A 17,815-nucleotide genomic window follows, 5' to 3' on the forward strand; every position below is an offset into this window, starting at 1 on the left:
GAGAAGGCTGGTAACCCAAAGTAGGGGCGAATAAGCTTACAACAGCAGTTGCTCAAGCTGGTCTGGAAGGTTGAAGAAAGCCTCCTAGGGTGGGACATGGGAGGAAATAACCCACAGGCCTCGGAAGAACAGCAGGATGAAGGGCCCAGCAGATCCCTGCTGCCTCCCAGTGGTGTGGGCAGAGCAGTGGAAGTTGAGGCTGGGGAGCTTTAAATGTTGGCCCAAGAGGCCTTGGGTTGCATTTGGAGGCAACAGGGAATGGCAAGATGGGTCTGAGATGACAACACTTCCCCTCCTTCCATAGTTACAAAGAAGGAGCTGGATGGGGGCCCTAGGGAGGCTTGGCAAATTTCAGGTGACAGAGGGAAGGGTCACAGATCATGGCTACCAGGCAGGGCCAGTGTCCAATAGATCTATGCCTGGCTTCTGGCTCAGAGGCTTGGCAAGAGACGTGGATCCTTGAATAGTGACACAAGATAGGACAGGCAAGGGCTGGAGCCTAGGACACTGCAGAAGAGTGTCTAGTCGGTGGCAGTACAGTGGACGCCCTCAGTTACTTGGGCAGCTGAAGCGTGTGGCAGGTGGGTGGGGACTGAGTGGGAGATCTCTCCAAGACCTCAGGCTGCAGTCTGGCTGTTTCTGAAAACAGGGGCTCATCCCTCCTACGCCCCAGGTTATGGGAGGATTAAGGAGATAATACATGACAAATGCTGAGCACCAAGCCTGGCTCTGAAGGAGCAAGAGATCTTGCCGCTCACCCTCCATTAGCCGTTATCCTTGTCCAGCATCTACTGTCTCCAGCATCCCAGGCTGTTTCTCCCTTGACCCAGTTACAGAGAGAAAAGGAGGACATTCACTTCCTGGTTCCATCCTGACCCCCTTCTTTCAACATAAAGGGAGTGACCCTCGGGCTCAGGTCTGAGCCTCGGATTAGCTGTGTAATCCCCAGATCTGCCTGGACAATCGCTTCCTCTGCTAGGGAGAGGGGCTGAGGATGCTCTTGGTGTCTCTCTTGAGAACATCACATCCAGTTACTGTCACAGCCATGCTAGCTATGCTGTGGGTTTGCTGTGTGCACAGCACTCCCGGAAGGAGGGAATAAAAAGGAGGAAGACAGGAAGGAAGGAAGGAAGGAAGGAAGGAAGGAAGGAAGGAAGGAAGGAAGGAAGGAGGGAGGGAGGGGGGGAGGGAGGGATGGAAGGAGGACAGGCCTGGAATCCAGTCCAGCTCTTCCTGGGATCCCAGGGTTGGGAAGTCTGAGGTCCAGGCCAGCCTGGGCTACCTCAAAATTTTCATAGCTAAGCAAACAAACCTGATCTTTAGAGAGAAAGAATGAAGGATGATTAACCCAGGAGAACAGAGGAGAGACTGAAAGACTAAGCTGAAGAAAAGCCAAAGGGACACCTACAGGGGGACCAAGACAAGGTCCAACAAACACCCTAAAGGTTCTTAGGCCAGGAAGGGTCTTAGGGCAGGAGGCGGATCACAGCCTGACCCGGAAGAGGACTGGTGGTGCCTTCAGTGCCAATCCAGGGCCTGATTCCGAGGACAATAGAGTCATGGCTATATTCGGAGCAGGAGAGCGCCGTGCTGGGCCCCTGCTGCCTGGACTAGAGCCCCCTTCCCCCGGGAGGGTATGCCGCCCTTTGACCTTCTCTGGTCTGGGCTTCGCCCCAGCCAGGCTCCAGGCTCACCCTCTCTGGGAACCAACTCCAAGAGCCCCAGCTTGTCTCTGCCGCTGTCTTTCCCTGGGCCCACGGGCGCCGGGAGGCAGGGCACCGAAGCGGACAGCAGCTGGACCCGTGGCCCCGCCCGCGCCCCCACGACTGTGTATATTAGATACTAGATGCACCCCAAATGCAGAACCTGTAGGAAGTGGACCATGCCAGGGCCCTGCAGAAGGATACCACGAGTCTTGTTTAGTAGCAGTTTGGAAGGTGAGGACCGCAGCAGGACGCGAGAAAACGGAGCCGCTGGCTAAGGAACCACCAAGGCTCAGTTAGAAAATGATTACACCCAGCTGGAGGAGGCCGGGTCAAGGCTGCTGGGACTACAATTCCCAGAAGTCCCTGCGCCAGAAAGGTAGCTTCCGGCTTCTGTCACGGGTCTCCCTCCCCCGCCCCCTCCCAAAACCGGCCGAGGGCGGGACCCGGGAGCCCAGGGATGCCTGGGAGCACTGCCGGGCCGGGCCGCGTGACGCTATTCCTGTGCGCCGCCTAGAGTCTCTGTCGCGCCGGTTCTTCAGCTCCGAGCTGTGAAGGTGACAGCGGGAGGTGACCGGCCCGGGCCCCGCGATGCTGACGGCACGGCGGCTGCTCGGCGGGTCGCTCCCCGCGCGGGTATCTGTGGTTTTCTACAGCGACACGGTGAGGCCCGGCTGGCTGGGGCCCGGGGCGTCCGCGGGCCGGGTCTGGCCGCCGCGCCTCTGCGCGAAGCTCCCTTGCGCAGTGCCTTCTGCGAGCCCTCGCTTTGTCCCCAGGCAGGCGGGGAGGCTGCCGCTCCGACCCGGCTGTAGTTAAGGGACGGTTGCAATGGGAGGCTGACCCCCCAGTCGGGCACCCTGGCTTTTCTGTTTAGCCGCCTCTTGGTCTACGGGAAGTTTTGCAAATTTGTGGAGCGTCCTAGGCTTTCCTTCCTTCCTCCCTTGCAGGCTTGTAGGTTGCGAGTGATCATTGCTTCATTCTGCATGTGTAGACAACATGGAGGGGGATGTGCAACTCCTAACTCCTGTTTCATTCGAGCGCTCTGCTCTTCAAAGGACTGAGAGTGCAAGTCAGGTTTTCTCCACGCAGGGTACTCTACTAGGTCATGTGAAATTCCTAATGAACCCTCGAGATTTCCTATGTGTCTCAGCTCCAATAAGGCATTTCTGCTTCATAGTAAACACATTTTGGTGGATTCTGGTGGCTCACTTCTGTAATCCTACCCCTTCAGGAGGCTGAGGTTTGAGGATTGTTGTTGGAAGTCAGCCCAATTGTGAGACTCATTTCCAGTTATCCATTCTGGAAGTGGAACTGTGGCTCAAGTGGCAGAGCACCAGCCTTGAGTGAAAAAGCTCAGGCACAGAGTCCAGACCCCAAGTTCAAACTTCACTGACCACATAAAACAGATTTTTACCTCTTTAGGAGAGTTATTACAAATCCCCTGCCCTAGCAAAGTTTTGGTCCAGCAAGAGAGCCCGACAATTAAATGGCATGCCATCATGCAATTTCCATGTGTGTGTATGTACGCACACACATTTGCATGCACACGTGTCTACCAGTATGGTAGCTAGAATTCAGGGCTTTGTAGCCTTGCTTGGCTTTATTGCTGAAAACTGGTTCTCTATCACTTGAGTCACACCTCCACTTCTGTCTTTCTGCTGGTTAATTAGAGACAGGTGTCTCAAGGACTTTTCTTCCTGGGCTGCCTTTGAATCGCAGTCCTCAGCTCTCTAGTCCTCAGCTTTCTGAGTAGCTAGGATTATAGGTGTGAGCCACCAGTACCCTGGTCATTCATACAGTCTTGTTGTTATGATTTTATTGTGGGCTTTGGTCTTTGACAGACCTCAGATCAGATTCCATTGGTTGCTTTCAATTGTGTGATTGTTTTGTTTTGCTCAGAGACCCAGTTTCCTTCTTTGGAAATAATCTGTCTCAGGATCGTTATAGGGATGAATTGAGATTTGGGGTGTAAAATATTCAGGCCAGTACCTGCTAAAGAGGAAGTACTGAAGTTGGTAACTAAATGGTACTTATGGTGATTCAAAGGATTTGAGGCTCAGGCTTCTGCCCTCTCTTCAGCCCAGCCCCTCCTAAACAGGAAGACACAAGAATCTGTAGCTTCTGGAACAACCTTGGCTGGGCCACCTGACCTCTTTATCTCCCCAGACAGCGCCCAAGAAAACCTCATTTGGTTCACTGAAGGATGAAGATCGGATCTTCACCAACCTGTATGGCCGCCATGACTGGAGGTAAGGCAGTGCCCTTAGCCTGCCAGTCCCTTCGTAGGGCCTTTCCTTCACTGTGTTCCCCACTCTGTCCAGGCTGAAAGGTGCCCAGAGTCGAGGTGACTGGTACAAGACCAAGGAGATCCTGCTGAAGGGGCCCGATTGGATCCTCGGTGAAATCAAAACATCAGGCCTGCGGGGCCGTGGAGGTGCTGGCTTCCCCACTGGCCTCAAGTGGAGCTTCATGAACAAGCCCTCAGATGGCAGGTGAGGAGGGGAGACAAGACAGGCTTGCAAGAGAGACTGGGGATGGCTGAGATTTATGTGACCCTTGAGGCTGTTTCCAGAGAAACTGTAGCTTGAATGAGATAAGAAAGCTGGTTGTTGGTGGCTTATGCTTGTAATCCTAGCTACTCAGAAGGCTGAGAACTGAGGGTTATGATTGAAGCCACCTGGGCAAAAAAGTGTGAGACTCTTACCTCCAGTTAATTACAAAAAGAGCCAGAAGTGGAACTGTAGCTCACGTGGTAGAGCACAAAAAAACTCAGACAGCACCTAGGATTGGGTGCTGAAAAGAAAATACACCCAGACTATGAGTAGATGGGATTTTTTTTTTTGGGAGGGGGGAGGTCTGATCATGGGTCTGAACTCTGGGCCTGGGCGCTGTCCCTTAGATCTTCAGCTCAAGGCTAGCGCTCTACCACTTGAGCCACAGCGCCACTTCCAGCTTTTTTTTTTTCTGCTTATGTGGTGCTGAGGAATCGAACCCAGGGCCTCATGCATGCAAGGCAAGCGCTCTACCACTGAGCCACCTTCCCAGCCCTAGATGGGATTTTTAGTTTCCTCTGGCATTGACCTTCCTCAGGGATTTAAGGTATAGCAGAATCAATAGGAAAGTTTGATTCCGGTAGGTTTGGCTGTTCAAATCCCAACTTTGCCTTATACTAATTGTAGGGTTGTTATGGCCATACGCCTTTTTTCCGCACACGAACATACTATCATTTTGGAATAAAAAGATAATATTCATTCAGCTTTTAGCCCATACTTTGGTTGTCACCGAGAAAGGAAATAGTGAAAATTAGCTGCTCTTTCTCTTTTGGGTCCAGAGATCGGAGGTTGAGGAAGGCTTGTTGTGACCATGAGCAGAATTTGTCCCTCAAGGAAAGCACAAGGAGGGATACTGGGACTGAGCAGAGCAAAGAACGTCCTGGTGGTTATTCCTATTCAGAGAGAATAGACACTGAGCTCTCTCATTGGTGCTGAGTAGGCACCGCCCCAGGGGACATGGTGGGAAGTCAGAGAGGGATCAGCTGTGTCTCTAGACATGGGCGAGGCCTCCCTGGGAGGAACAGAGACTCAGTCCTTGTGGGATTGTGTAGCATGCCCGACTGACCTGTGAGCCCCACAGGCCCAAGTATCTGGTGGTGAATGCTGACGAGGGGGAGCCAGGCACCTGCAAGGACCGGGAGATCATGCGCCATGACCCTCACAAGCTGGTGGAAGGCTGCCTGGTGGGGGGCCGGGCCATGGGTGCCCGTGCTGCCTATATCTACATCCGTGGAGAATTCTACAACGAAGCCTCCAATCTGCAGGTGGGCAGGGGCAGCCTCAAATGTGCACTCCTCCCTTCCCCCTACTTCCCTATCCCACTGTTCTGGGGTGTTAGTGCTGGTCTTTGGAGCTCAGCTGGTACAGTGGTGGCCATGCCTGTATGCAGACAGAGCAGGACCAGACCTTGACGCCTTTCTTTTCTGGGCTCCTTCTTTATCACTAGTGCCTCAACTTGGAAAGCCTTCAGGGGTTCAAAGCCCCTGGAGTTAGAGGCGTACTTGTAGGTTAGGCTAGGGATTGACATCTTGTCCCTCAGGTGGCCATCCGAGAGGCCTATGAGGCAGGCCTGATTGGCAAAAACGCCTGCGGCTCTGGCTATGATTTCGATGTATTTGTGGTGCGCGGGGCTGGAGCCTACATCTGTGGAGAGGAGACGGCGCTCATTGAGTCCATCGAGGGCAAGCAGGGCAAGCCACGCCTGAAGCCGCCCTTCCCTGCGGATGTGGGTAAGACCTCACGGACCCCGAACCTTGTCTTGGCTGAGGCTGGCTTATTGCCTGTGGGTGGTTTTTGTGGGATTTCTGGGTGCAGGGCCAGAGAGGAGGGTAGTACTAGCATCCAGGCTCTGCTCTGCCTCCACAAGAGCCCATTCTGGGAGCTAGGGATGTGATGGTGAGCATGCGTGAGCTCCTCTGAAGTCTGGGTCCAGCCTGGGTGGGGTGACTAGTGAGTGTGATGCGCTCTGCCAAGAGCTCCAGCCCTGAACAGCCCCTGCTGCAAGAGCCCGCCCCGCCCCGCCCCTGCCACCAACCCCGTTCCTCATCTCCTCCAAGGGGTGTTTGGATGCCCCACGACCGTGGCTAATGTGGAGACAGTGGCTGTTTCCCCTACCATCTGCCGTCGCGGGGGCGCCTGGTTTGCCGGCTTTGGCCGAGAACGCAACTCTGGTACCAAACTATTCAACATTTCTGGCCACGTCAACCACCCTTGCACTGTGGAGGAGGAGATGTCTGTGCCCCTCAAGGAGCTGATTGAGAAGCACGCGGGTGAGTCCGGCTGCCATGCAGGGGCTCAGGACAAGAGCCAGGCTGAGGGGGCTGACGAGTCCCGGCTCAGGACGGGGCAGCTGTGCCTGCCCCAGCTCTGACCACCCTTTGTTGGGGGGACTGACTTGGGCCCTCAGGAGGTGTCACAGGTGGCTGGGACAACCTTCTTGCCGTGATTCCCGGTGGCTCATCTACCCCACTGATCCCCAAGTCCGTGTGTGAGACAGTGCTGATGGACTTCGATGCGCTGGTGCAGGCGCAGACAGGCCTGGGCACGGCCGCCGTGATCGTCATGGACCGCTCGGTAAGGGCAGCCGCGCCCACTCAGTCCTCCTGCCAGCTTGGCTTCAGCCTCCCTCTCTGGGACTCTTCTGACTCCTACTTCCTGCAGCCCGAGATACCTGTGCAGTGCTGCAGGAGGGAGCCAGGCCGCTGCACGGGATGCCCTAGACCTGGGCGGTGCTGGCCCCAGGAAGCTAGCACCCAGGGGTGGGATGCTGCTGGGGTCTACAGCCCAGGCTCTGCACAGACCGAGCCACCTGCTCACTTGCTTTTTCTCCCAGACGGACATCGTGAAGGCCATCGCCCGCCTCATCGAGTTCTACAAGCACGAGAGCTGTGGCCAGTGCACCCCGTGCCGAGAAGGTGAGCGTCGGGAGCCCGGGGCTGCCCGCAGGGGCTTCTCAGCGGCCACCCCCCTGTGGCCTGCGCCCATCCCCTGGCTGGGGAACATCAGGCCCCCTTGCTGCTGTGGCTGCAGGTGTGGACTGGATGAATAAGGTGATGGCCCGCTTCGTGAAGGGGGACGCTCGGCCGGCGGAGATCGACTCCCTGTGGGAGATCAGCAAGCAGATAGAGGGCCACACGATTTGTGCTCTGGGTGACGGGGCCGCCTGGCCTGTGCAGGTACTCCCCACCCTGCTGGGTGGCTCTAGTCTGGTAGCCCTGAGAGCCCAGGGCATGGGGAGGCTTTGGGACCTGTGTCACACACCGCCTCTCTTCCTGTCCCAGGGTCTGATCCGCCACTTCCGGCCTGAGCTTGAGGATCGGATGCAGCGGTTTGCCCAGCAGCACCCGGCCCGACAGGCGGCCTTCTGAGCCCCGTGCCCTGACCTGCCGTCTGGATTACTGGACAATAAAGCACGTGCCTCCCACTCTCCCATCCCAGCTTGTCTGTGACTGCATTTCAGCCTGCGATCCCTGCTACTCCCCCACCCCCTCCCCGCTTTCCCCTCCTCCTCCTCCTCCTCCTCAAGAACCCTGTTCCCAGTGCCAGCAGCAAGATAGAGTGGGGAACCAAGGGCCAGAAGCAGGTGTTTATTTGGGGTTCACTACTTGGGGTGAGGTGGCTGAAAGGCAGGGGCTAGAATGGGCGCCGTAGGTGGGGAAGAGCCAGGGCTCCTTGCAGCCTGAGCGGTGTCCCGGCTGTGGGGGAGGGCTCGCGCAGGCCCCTGCTCACGGGTCACCACACGGGGGTGTATCGTCCAGCGGGTGCCACAGCTCCAGCCGGTGGTCACAGCGGCCCAGGCACTCGTGCCAGTGGCGCAGGCGCTCCCCACTGGCCTGGCTGCTCAGCTGTACCCCGCCTGTGGTGGGGGACGGGTGAGGAACAGCAGGACCCTTGGGGCTCTCTACCCCGTATCCCACTCACCAATGAAGTCATCGGCTGTGCCCAGGTCGTAGTCCCACACAGACACCAGCAGCGCCTTCTGGGCCAGCTCTTCCCTCCGGCCCGGGTAGAAGAATTCCTGCAGGGAAGGGGCAGGAAGGAGGCGGCGGGTCCTTCATGGCTTCAGAACCAGGTTCCGGCCAGGCTGGGGCCCTCCTGGCACAGGCTCACCTCGTTGAACTCGGGGTTCAGGGTCTTTCTCCGAACACTGGTCTTGTACTTGGACTTCTTCCCCCCATTTGGGTGCAGGAAACTGGTGAGGGAGATGGGGGCGTTGGGGTGACCCGGGATCTGGGGAGCTGCCGCCTCACCCCGCCCACCCGCTTCTACTCACAGGCGGACAAAGGGGTCTGAGTAGCCGTTGGCATCCATGGGGGCCAGGTGGGCGCAGCGCAGCACCCCCACCAGCAGGCCGCGGCGCTGGGAGCTGTAGCACAGGGACAACAGGATGCGCCCGCGCTCCTCCCGGGCCATGGCCTCCGCCTCTTCCTGTGGGTGCAGCCTGGGGTGAGCCCGGCCCACCCACAGCCCAGTCCACCAGTGTCCCGGCCCCAGCCTCTGGGAGCCAAATGGCCAGGGCCCTAGAAGGAACCTTGGGGTCAGCTGTACCCTTCTTGGCTGGGGGGGAGGGGGAGTTGCCCCCCCTGCACATCCATCGTGGAAGGAAGAGATGAGGGGCTCGAAGGCCATGCACATGCTGATGTTTCCTGACTGGACCCTCCGCCACCCCTGCAGGGCCAGCCCCCACTGTGGCAGCCGCTGGGGGGGGCGCTATTGTGCACCTATGAAGAGCAGGGCTCTTCAGTGCCACCCTGACTACTCTGCAGAGCACAGCCCCAGCCTCTTGTCGCGGGATGCCTGAGGAGAGTGGGCTTCAGACCCCTTCCTCAATGCAGAATCCACCCCCCCCCACCCCCCCATGGCAGGCAGTTCTCAGGAGCAGCAATGCATGTGCTTAAATCAGCTGCAGTTGCTTGTGGCTCCACCAGGGGGCAGCAACAGCCCTTTGCTGGCAGGGGAGCTGGAGAACTGGCCCTCAGCCACAGGTCCCCTTCCTGGCTGGACAGTGGCGCCTGGACAGGTGTTTGGTGTCAGGGTTAGAGACACCCTGAAGTCACCTTCCCTGGGTCTTGACCAGGAGGGGTACCCACACTGAACTGAGGGCCTCACCCCTCAGCCACAGTTAACACACATCTCAGCTCTGCCTCCAGGTTGCTTGCTCTCTGCTGGCCTCATCCATGAGGACTCCGCTGGCATGACCCTGGGCCCTTCACCTCCGCCAGCCTGGCCCCCTCCCTGCCCAGCCACGGGGCCCTGATGCATCCCTGGAGCTCCAAGGGCTTCCGGAGCTTGTGAGAGAGGGCTTCAAACTCCTCCGAGTCCACCCAGCCCTGGATCCCTGCGCAGCCCACCCCTGCCGCGACCTACCTCCTCGTACAGGGACATGCCTCGGGCTGTGTCCAGGCCCTTGGGCCTCTTGACCTGAAAGGACAAGAGAGCCTGGTGACCCCGGCTGACGCGGCTGGGTCCCCTCCACCCACCTCCGCCCCACTTGCTGGCCTCCGTTCACCAGCCTCCACTCACCAGCCTCCGCTTCTCCAGGCAGACGCGGAAGCTCCTGGCTCGGTTGGGCACCAGCTTCCTCAGGGGGACCCGCAGCTCCCCGAGTGGGGGGGCGCTCCGCCTTCGCCGCAGCCGGGAGTCCTCGCACACGCACAGCCTGGTGGGCCTCCAAGTCGGACCAGGCCGCACCCCCCACCCCCTCCACTCCCCCCTCCACCCCCCTCCCTGATCAGGGGCCCCACCTCCACCCCTGCCCCGCTCCCTGGTGGCCCAGGCCTGGTGCTCACCGCAGGGTCTTGTGCCCAGCGTCCTGGCAGGTGAAGCCGTGGTAGGTGAGGGTCTCCTCCCACACCGGTCCCCTTGTGCCCCGAACCGTGCGTGTGCGAAGCTGGCTGGCCTGGACATCACAGTGCGTGAGGCCACGCGCCCTCCTGAGCCAGGCCTTGTGGGTGGGGAGATGGGGGGCCCGGTGGGGGCAGGAGTGGAGGCCCGCCCCTCGCCCTTACCTTGCTGGCCCCTGGCAGCAAGTTGGCTTTAACGTAGGTGTCCACAGAGCCTGAGGCTGGTGGCTTGAGGCCCTGCGGGGAGAGAGGACAGGCTGGGGTTCGCCCTGGACCCCCTTTCCATGCGGGGACACCGGCCCCCTCCTCACCTTGGCGCGATGGGCCGTGCAGTGCAGGGCACTGTTGTCCGCGTCGAAGAGAAGCGTGAACTCCAGGGTGCCCAGGGCAGCTGGGGGCAGGGGGAGGCAGGGTGGGGTCCCCCTGCGTCTCCCCCAGACCCCATCCCGGCCGTCCCCTCCCCTACTCACTGCTGTCATCCGAGTCCCCCTCTGGGTCTGAGTCGGGTGGCGGCAGGGGCGCCGCGCGCATGGCGGGGTCGGGGTCCGCGCGGAGCGGGGGGCGCCGGGCGGGCTCCGGCGCGGGGTAGGAGTGCGGGAAGTAGGCGGAGATGAGGCGGATGGGCCGGATGGGGCCGGGGCTCACGTCGATGGCCATGTGCTCCTGCATGCTCACGCGCTTCGGGCGCCGCGCGCCCGCCGGCGCCGCCGCCGCCATGGGGGCTCCCGCATGGGGTCCCCGCGGGCCGGGGACTGGGGCGCCCCGACCGCCCGGCCCGCCGGGACGGAGCGCAGCCGCAGCGCCGCCCGCCCGGCTCGCCGCGCCGCGGGCACCTGACTGGGGCGGCCCGCGGGGAGGGCGGAACCGCCCGGCCCGTCCGAGCACGCGCCGCCGTCACTCTGTTATTTTTACCGCGGTCATGCGGCCCCGCGGGTGAGGCCGGAGGTGGCGAGGGGTGCGGGGTGCGGAGAGGAGGCGGCGGGCCTGGCGGGGGCTGAGAGCGCAGGGGGGAGGCGGGCCAGGGCCTGGGCCAAGGGGGCGGGGCGGGGAGCTGCGGGGGGCGGGGCTGGGAGCTGCGGGGGGCGGGGCTGGGAGCTGCGGGGGGCGGGGCGGAGAGCTGCGGGGGGCGGGGCCGCGGGGGGCGGGGCGGGGAGCTACGGGGGCGGGGCCGCGGGGGACGGGGCGGGGAGCTGCGGGGCCGCGGGGGGCGGGGCTGGCCGCAGGGGGCGGGGCGGAGCTGCGGGGCCGCGGGGGGCGGGGAGCTGCGGGGGGCGGGGCTGGGAGCTGCGGGGGGCGGGGCTGGCCGCGGGGGGCGGGGCTGGCCGCGGGGGACGGGGCGGGGAGCTGCGGGGCCGCGGGGGGCGGGGAGCTGCGGGGGGCGGGGCTGGGAGCTGCGGGGGGCGGGGCCGCGGGGCGGGGAGCTGCGGGGGGCGGGGCTGGCCGCGGGGGGCGGGGCGGAGCTGCGGGGGGCGGGGCCGCGGGGCGGGGAGCTGCGGGGGCGGGGCCTGGGCCAAGGGGGCAGGGCTGGGAGCTGCGGGGGGCGGGGCGGGGCCTGGGCCAAGGGGGCGGGGCTGGGAGCTGCGGGGCCGCGGGGGGCGGGGCCGCGGGGCAGGGGGGGGGCGCGGGACCCACGCAGCCCTCCAACCCCCACCCCGGCCCTGGCCCCCCAGCCCACCACCTTCCTTCAGCTCCTCAGGTGTTACACACCGGCAGCCCTGCTGGACTGCCCGATCGTGTGTGTGTGTGTGTGTGTGTGTGTGTGTGTGTGTGTGTGTGTGTGTGTGTGTGTGTGAGAGAGAGAGAGAGAGAGAGAGAGACCTTACGGTACTGAAGCTGGAACGCTGGGCCTCACACTATTGGCTTAATCTCTCAAGACTGGCACTCTACCACTTGAGCCACAGCTCTACTTTCTACTTTTTGCTGGTAACCTGGAGATAGAGTCTCCTGAACTTTCCTGCCCAGGCTGGCTTCAAGCCCTCAACTCTCAGCCTTCTGAGGAGCCAGGATTGAAGGAGTGAGCCATTAGCACCTGGCTTGTGCTTTTACTTTTAAACTCTTAATTGAGAAATCACATGCAGAATGAGGCGCTATTCCAGTGTAAGTATGCAGCCTACAAAGGTGACATCCAGCTAACAGGCCTACTCACCCCCTGTGGGGTGATGAGAAGGTTTCAAACTCACTATTAACTATGGTGGCTCTCTGTGCACAGGTCACCAAAGCACCCTCCTCTTGGTCAACCGGTTCCCCTTAACCAACACCTTCCTTGACCCCTTCCCAGCCCCTGGCCACTGATAACCTCTGCTCTGCATTTCTCTATCTGCGCATGTCTTCCAGCTCCATCCCTGTTCCTGAAAATGACAGGGTCTCACAATCTTCCTGTCTCAGCCTCCAAAGTACTGAGTCACAGGTATGCATTGCCACACTGGCAAAATTCTCTTCTTTTTAAAGGCTGAGTAATATTCCATTCTATTCCTTGTAGATAAATCACATTTCCTTTATCCATTTATCTGCTGATTGATTTGATTCCGTATCTTGGCTATTAGGAATAGTGTTGGAATGAACGTGGGTGTGTGCATCTCCTTCACCGTGATGATTTTTTTTGGGGGGGGTCTGGTTGTGGGGCCTGAACTCTGGGCCTGGGCACTGTCCCTCAGCTCTTCAGCTCAAGGCTAGCACTCTACTACTTGAGCCACAGCGCCACTTCTGGCTTTTTTCTTTTTGCTTATGTGGTGCTGAGGAATCGAACCCAGGGCCTCAGACATGCAAGGCAAGCGCTCTACCACTGAGCCACCTTCCCAGCCCAACCTTGATGATTTTTTATTCCTTTGTGTTTATACAGACATGGGATTATGTTCCAAGTAACTAGCATGACAAGTTAGTTTTTTTGGGGGCAGTGGTCCTGGGTTGGCCTCAAACTATTATCCTCCCCATTTCAGCCTCCAAGTAGTTGGTATACATGTATTGCAGGTGTGAGCCCCTGTGCCTTGCTCTTTTTCGTGTGTGTGTGTGTGTGTGTGTGTGTTACAAAGGTTTGAATTCAGAGTTTCATGCTCTATAGGCAGGTGTTCTGCAGACAAGCCAGTCCTCCGGTACTTTTTGCATTAGTTATTCTGACAGGGTCTTATTTTTTGCCCTGGGCCCACAGCAGGACTGTGATCTTCATTATTTTTTAATGTTTTCTGTCATATCTAGGATGATAGATGTGCATATGCCCAGCTTCTGTTGAGATCAAATCTCTTAAACTTTTTTTTTTTTCTCCTAAACTGGCCTGGAACCATAGCCTCTCAATCTCAGCCTCCTCCTAGCTGGAGTGACACCTATGGGTTAAGAAGGGTCTTGCCCAGGCTGGCCTTGAACCTTGATCTTCTTGATCACAGCCTTTGAGTAGCTTAAGATTACAGGAATGACTCACTGCTTCTAGCTCTCTTTAGTTTGGTAAAGAACCTTCTACCATTTTCTACAAAGACTATAGCACGCCTGCTTGGCTTTTTCCACTCAAGACTGGTGTTCTGCCACTTGAGTCACACCTTCATTTCTGCCTTTTTGCTGGCAAACTGGAGACAAGAAATTCAGGGAGGGGCTGGGAAGGTGGCTTAGTGTTAGAGTGTTTGCCTAGCATGCTGAAGCCCTGGGTTCAATTCCTCAGTACCACATACACAGAAAAAGCCAGAAGTGGCACTGTGGCTCAAATGGTAGAGTGCTAGCCCTGAGCAAAAGCTCAGGCACAGTGCTCAGGCCCTGAGTTTGACTGGTAAAAAATAAAAATAAATTCAGGGATTTGCCTGCCCAGGCTGGCTTTGGACGTTGATCCTCAGCTCTCAGTCTTCTGAGTAGCTAGGATTCAGGTGTGAGCCACGGGCCTTTTCCTCCTTTTTTGAGTGCTGAGGATGGACCCCTGGGTCTGGTGCATGCCCCAGGAGGTATGAAGTGATAACTCATTATAGCTTTGCTATATATTTCCTTAATGATTTGAAATGTTGATTCTTTTAGTTTTGTGGGGAAATGCCTGTCCTTTTGTCATTTATTTATTTAGGTCATGAGGCTTGAACTTGGGGCCTGGCCACTATCCTGGAGCTCTTTTTGTTCAAGGCTAGCACTCTACCACTTGAGCTACAGCTCCACTTTCGGCTTTTTCTGTGATTAATCAGAGATAAAAGTCTCATGGACTTTCCTGCCCAGGCTTGCTTTGAACTGTGATCCTCAGATCTCAGCCTCCTGAGTAGCTAGGATGACAGGCGTGAGCCACCGCTGACCGGTTGCCAGTGCTTTTTGAATCCTGTAAAAGAAATTGCCCAGACCAATGTCTGAAGCATTTATTTACCCGTGGCTTCTCCTAGCAATTTGAACCCTTCTTCAATCCGTTTTTTATATTGTATTCTTCCAGGGAACCTTTTCAGTCAAGGAGGCTCCTCCGGAAGCCCTGTCAGTCATGTGTTCAAATCTGGCAGGTCATGTGATGAGCTCAGAGATGGCATGTGACCAAAGCAGTTGAATGAAGTGCAATTCGGAGTCGGACTGGCTGGGAAACAGCAGCTTTTCCTTCTGATGGAATGTGGGTGCTATGGCATCCTAGCGCTCCTGCCCTCTCTCTGTCTGTCCTGTCTGTGCACTAAGCCCCTGGGAAGTGAGGCCCGCAAAGTGGAAAGAGAAGAGACCCGTCTCCCAGGCCCAGGATCCCAGCTGCGCCTGAAGCTAGCTATGTCTGGAGTCTATGATACCATTTATCTTCAGGCAAAGTTAGCTATTGGTGGAATTCTCTACCTGACTTGACCTGTTGATATTGCCCAAGAAGTCTGCCTATACCACCCTGTCAAAGTCAGACCACCTGTTCCTTCAATGACCCTCAACTCGTTTCCACAGCCCTGGTCTATGTAAGTGATGTAGAATCCCATGACTATCTGCGACTGACAGTGTGCATGTGTGACCAGTGTAAGCCAGCCTAAGGTCCCCCCAGACTGCATATCCTCACCTCTAACGCAGATTATAGATGTGTTCCCCTTGTAGAGCCTGCACACAAAGGCTCGGCATGTTGTTGTGTGGTCACATTGGGGGAGTAGATGCACCATATTCTAATCTGTGGACCCAGATCCCCTCATGGGGACAAGCTTCTGTTGACACAGGCACAGAAGACTGAACGGCAGGAAGTGACAGTGGTAACAGTCTGGCTTTCAGAGTCAGAGAGTCCAAGTGCAGATTGCAGCCTCGTGACGTTGGGCAAGGAATCTTTCCATCCCAAGCTCCAGTCTCATGGCAGGGGCAGCGTGGAGTCAGGGCCACGCAGAATGCACCCCTGCTGCAGGGAACATGGACAGAGGAGCCCTGGCCAGCAGCCTCTGGAGCTGCCCACACAGAAGTCAGGCTCTCCATGCAGACGTAGGAGCTCAGAGTTGTCAAAGGCTTTATTCCATCTCAGAGAGGCCTAGCAGGGCAAAGTCAGTGGCCGCAGAGGTGCCAGGCATCAGTCTCTGGGGGGCTTAGGTCTGACAAGGCGGGGCTGGTAGGTGCCGGGAGCCAGCAGCTGCAGGGTGAACTCAGTGATGACGGCCGTGAGCCCCCAGACTCGGTGTGGTCCATGTAGGAAGACCGGAAGTGTGTAACTAAAGTGGCCTCCCTGGCAGAAGTGAGTATAGCCCTGGTTCTGTGTCTGCAGCAGATGGTCCACGGGCAGCACAAACACCTCATCTACCTATGGGCAGGAGGCAGAGAAGGGTGGACAGAGGCCTGGCCACTGCAGCATCCCCCAGGGGGGTCACCCAGTCCCATGGTGGTCCCCTCATTCACCTCCTTGGAGTTAGGCCTGAGGCTCTGCAGATCCAAAGGACCCACGCTGGCAAGTACTGGCACCACGGAGTTCTTACTCTGGTGTGGGAGCAGAGCGCAGAGGCGATAGGGGAGGGAGGGGGGGGCTGTGATCAGAATTCAGGAGGAAGGCCTCCCCTGGCCCATCTAGAGGCCAGGCACACCAGCTGCTGACCCCTTGACCCCACTCTAACCATTTGCCTGACTCAGGGCCTCAAATGCACTAGGGCCCCCAATGTCCCTGGCTCTGCGCCCCTCCTTCCCCCTTCGTATTAGCCCCTTCCTCCTCTGTAGGACACTCAACTTGTCATCCAGGCTGGAGATCCATCCCTGAGCTTTGTCCCGAGCTAAGCAGAGCTCCCACCCCAGCCCCGGGGACCAAGGAGCTGTGAGGGGCGGAAGGCCAGGCCCAGGCTTGCTACGGCAGCCTGCGGGAAGCCAAGCCGTGGCCACTCCCCTGGTCCGTGGGTGAGGACGCAGGTCTCACCTGGTCAAACACAGGGTGCAGGAGGCCCCACACCTGCTCCTCCGACACGGCCAGGCCCAGCTCCTCCTGGGTCTCCCTCAAGGCCGTGTGCACCACGTCGCGGTCAGCGGGCTCGCTCTTGCCGCCTGGGAAACTGAACGGACACAGGGACTGGGCCTGGGGCTCAGGGGGGACGAGGGGGGTGCGGAGGGCTCAGCAGTGCCGAAAGGCTGGAGGAACTTGCTGGAAGTCTGCGGGCAACACCTGCCACCCAGAACACTCGAGGGAGGGAGGGAGGGAGGCCCTGGGCAGGGAGGGTACGCAGGAGGATCTAGCAGCAAGGACAAGAATAACCCGGCCCAAGGCGTCCCGGGGTGGCGTCCTCGGTTCCGGCCGGGGGCGGAGCCCAGCAGCCCGGCCCCGCGCCGCTCCGCCCCGGCTCTCCGGGGACGCCGAGGGGAAACGCCCGGGGGGCCGCCCAGACCCAGCTCCGAGGGGCGGAAGCCGCGGCTCCGCTCCTTCCCCGGGCCCCGGCCTCCCGCGGAAGGGAGCGCCGCCCGGTACCTGACGTCGCCCTTGTGCCGCCCGGCCAGGCGGCTGGAGCGCAGCGTGTACAGCAGCGCGGGGACGCCGCGCGCCAGGCACAGCGGCACGAGCACCGCGGCCGCCGCGGGCCGCGCGCGGAGCCGGGCCGTGCTCCCCGCCAGCAGCCGCCGGCAGCGCCGCTCGCTCTCGGCGGACAGGCAGTCGGGCCGCATGTCTGGGGCGGCGGGGGCACCGAGGGCGCCGGCCCGGGCGAGGGGCGGGCCGGGACGGGGAAGGCGCGGGCCGCGCCGCCTCGGAGGCGTGGCCTCGAGCGGAACGGGGTGGAGCCTATGCGGAAACCCGAGCCCCGAGTTACTGTGAGTGACGGGAGGGCGGGGCCTCAGGGGCCACCGTGGGCGGGGCCTGAGCGGGGTGAGGGCGTCACCTCAGGGAACACTGCCTTCCTATTCGTAGGGAGTACCGAGACGGGGCGTGGCCACACCAACTAAATTTCCGGAGGGCTTGGCCCTCCCACAAGCTTCCCGGGGCTCGGCAGGCCGGGCGATTGCTGCTGTGACCTCCATAGGATCCAGCGGCGTCCTCCCGACCCTGGGCCTTGGGAGCTGTGGTCCTGGGCCGCTGGGAGCCTGCCAGACCCTGAGTCCTACGCCCCCACGGGTGACTGGCCGTCCCCTGAAGGCCTCACACGAAGGCCTCCAGGTTGTGGAAGGTCAGAGCCCGGGGGTGACCCTTCCAGGAGGCCGAAGACCCGGCGCCATTCGCCTCTCGTCACCTCCAGTCTGGCCTGCCGGCCGGCTCAATCAGACTGGCCTCCAGCGACGGCCCCCCAGGCCGGATCCCCAAGTTTCTAACTCCCATCCCTACCCTAAGCCCCTCTGGTTCTGCCCCCTCTTCCAGACCAGATGG

General features: G+C 59.7%; 3 protein-coding genes across 3 annotated transcripts; 1 reads left to right on the plus strand and 2 right to left on the minus strand.

Moving 5' to 3' along the window:
* Nucleotides 1–2,186: 2,186 nt before the first annotated feature.
* Ndufv1 (NADH:ubiquinone oxidoreductase core subunit V1) lies at nucleotides 2,187–7,687 on the plus strand. The gene is made up of 10 exons (XM_070009808.1): nucleotides 2,187–2,366; nucleotides 3,870–3,952; nucleotides 4,025–4,195; nucleotides 5,337–5,520; nucleotides 5,796–5,985; nucleotides 6,313–6,525; nucleotides 6,663–6,829; nucleotides 7,089–7,170; nucleotides 7,286–7,431; nucleotides 7,537–7,687. The coding sequence occupies exons 1-10, from the start codon at nucleotides 2,295–2,297 to the stop codon at nucleotides 7,621–7,623; spliced, it is 1,395 nt and encodes a 464-aa protein (XP_069865909.1). The 5' UTR covers nucleotides 2,187–2,294; the 3' UTR covers nucleotides 7,624–7,687.
* Nucleotides 7,688–7,828: 141 nt separating this feature from the next.
* On the minus strand, nucleotides 7,829–10,907 carry LOC138818736 (double C2-like domain-containing protein gamma). The gene is made up of 10 exons (XM_070009810.1): nucleotides 10,569–10,907; nucleotides 10,410–10,489; nucleotides 10,264–10,335; nucleotides 10,045–10,154; nucleotides 9,779–9,914; nucleotides 9,623–9,676; nucleotides 8,529–8,683; nucleotides 8,366–8,447; nucleotides 8,177–8,273; nucleotides 7,829–8,111 (listed from the first exon to the last, which is right to left on the minus strand). Exons 1-10 carry the CDS (start codon nucleotides 10,813–10,815, stop codon nucleotides 7,981–7,983), a joined length of 1,164 nt encoding a protein of 387 aa, XP_069865911.1. The 5' UTR covers nucleotides 10,816–10,907; the 3' UTR covers nucleotides 7,829–7,980.
* A 4,565-nt stretch (nucleotides 10,908–15,472) lies between these two features.
* On the minus strand, nucleotides 15,473–17,158 carry Nudt8 (nudix hydrolase 8). Its single transcript, XM_070009821.1, has 4 exons — nucleotides 16,928–17,158; nucleotides 16,385–16,517; nucleotides 15,880–15,957; nucleotides 15,473–15,784 (listed from the first exon to the last, which is right to left on the minus strand). Exons 1-4 carry the CDS (start codon nucleotides 17,119–17,121, stop codon nucleotides 15,557–15,559), a joined length of 633 nt encoding a protein of 210 aa, XP_069865922.1. The 5' UTR covers nucleotides 17,122–17,158; the 3' UTR covers nucleotides 15,473–15,556.
* Nucleotides 17,159–17,815: the final 657 nt, after the last annotated feature.

This window comes from Dipodomys merriami, unplaced genomic scaffold (assembly GCF_024711535.1).
Source record: "Dipodomys merriami isolate MVZ:Mamm:240054 unplaced genomic scaffold, mDipMer1.0.p SCAF_78, whole genome shotgun sequence".
In the NCBI taxonomy this organism is placed as follows: Eukaryota; Metazoa; Chordata; class Mammalia; order Rodentia; family Heteromyidae; genus Dipodomys; species Dipodomys merriami.

What these genes read in the sequence shown, in the direction of transcription:
- LOC138818736 (XM_070009810.1), bottom strand. Translation starts at nt 10,815, where the DNA reads ATGGCGGCGGCGGCGCCGGCGGGCGCGCGGCGCCCGAAGCGCGTGAGC. An exon ending in GGGGGACTCGGATGACAGCA is followed by an intron (nt 10,490 to 10,568) that starts GTGAGTAGGGGA and finishes CCCTGCCCCCAG; the next exon opens with CTGCCCTGGGCACCCTGGAG. An exon ending in GCATGTCCCTGTACGAGGAG is followed by an intron (nt 8,684 to 9,622) that starts GTAGGTCGCGGC and finishes CTGCACCCACAG; the next exon opens with GAAGAGGCGGAGGCCATGGC.
- Ndufv1 (XM_070009808.1), top strand. Translation starts at nt 2,295, where the DNA reads ATGCTGACGGCACGGCGGCTGCTCGGCGGGTCGCTCCCCGCGCGGGTA. An exon ending in ACGAAGCCTCCAATCTGCAG is followed by an intron (nt 5,521 to 5,795) that starts GTGGGCAGGGGC and finishes CTTGTCCCTCAG; the next exon opens with GTGGCCATCCGAGAGGCCTA. An exon ending in GCTGATTGAGAAGCACGCGG is followed by an intron (nt 6,526 to 6,662) that starts GTGAGTCCGGCT and finishes TTGGGCCCTCAG; the next exon opens with GAGGTGTCACAGGTGGCTGG.
- Nudt8 (XM_070009821.1), bottom strand. Translation starts at nt 17,121, where the DNA reads ATGCGGCCCGACTGCCTGTCCGCCGAGAGCGAGCGGCGCTGCCGGCGG. An exon ending in TGCACCCTGTGTTTGACCAG is followed by an intron (nt 15,958 to 16,384) that starts GTGAGACCTGCG and finishes CTCCCACACCAG; the next exon opens with AGTAAGAACTCCGTGGTGCC. An exon ending in TCAGGCCTAACTCCAAGGAG is followed by an intron (nt 15,785 to 15,879) that starts GTGAATGAGGGG and finishes TCCTGCCCATAG; the next exon opens with GTAGATGAGGTGTTTGTGCT.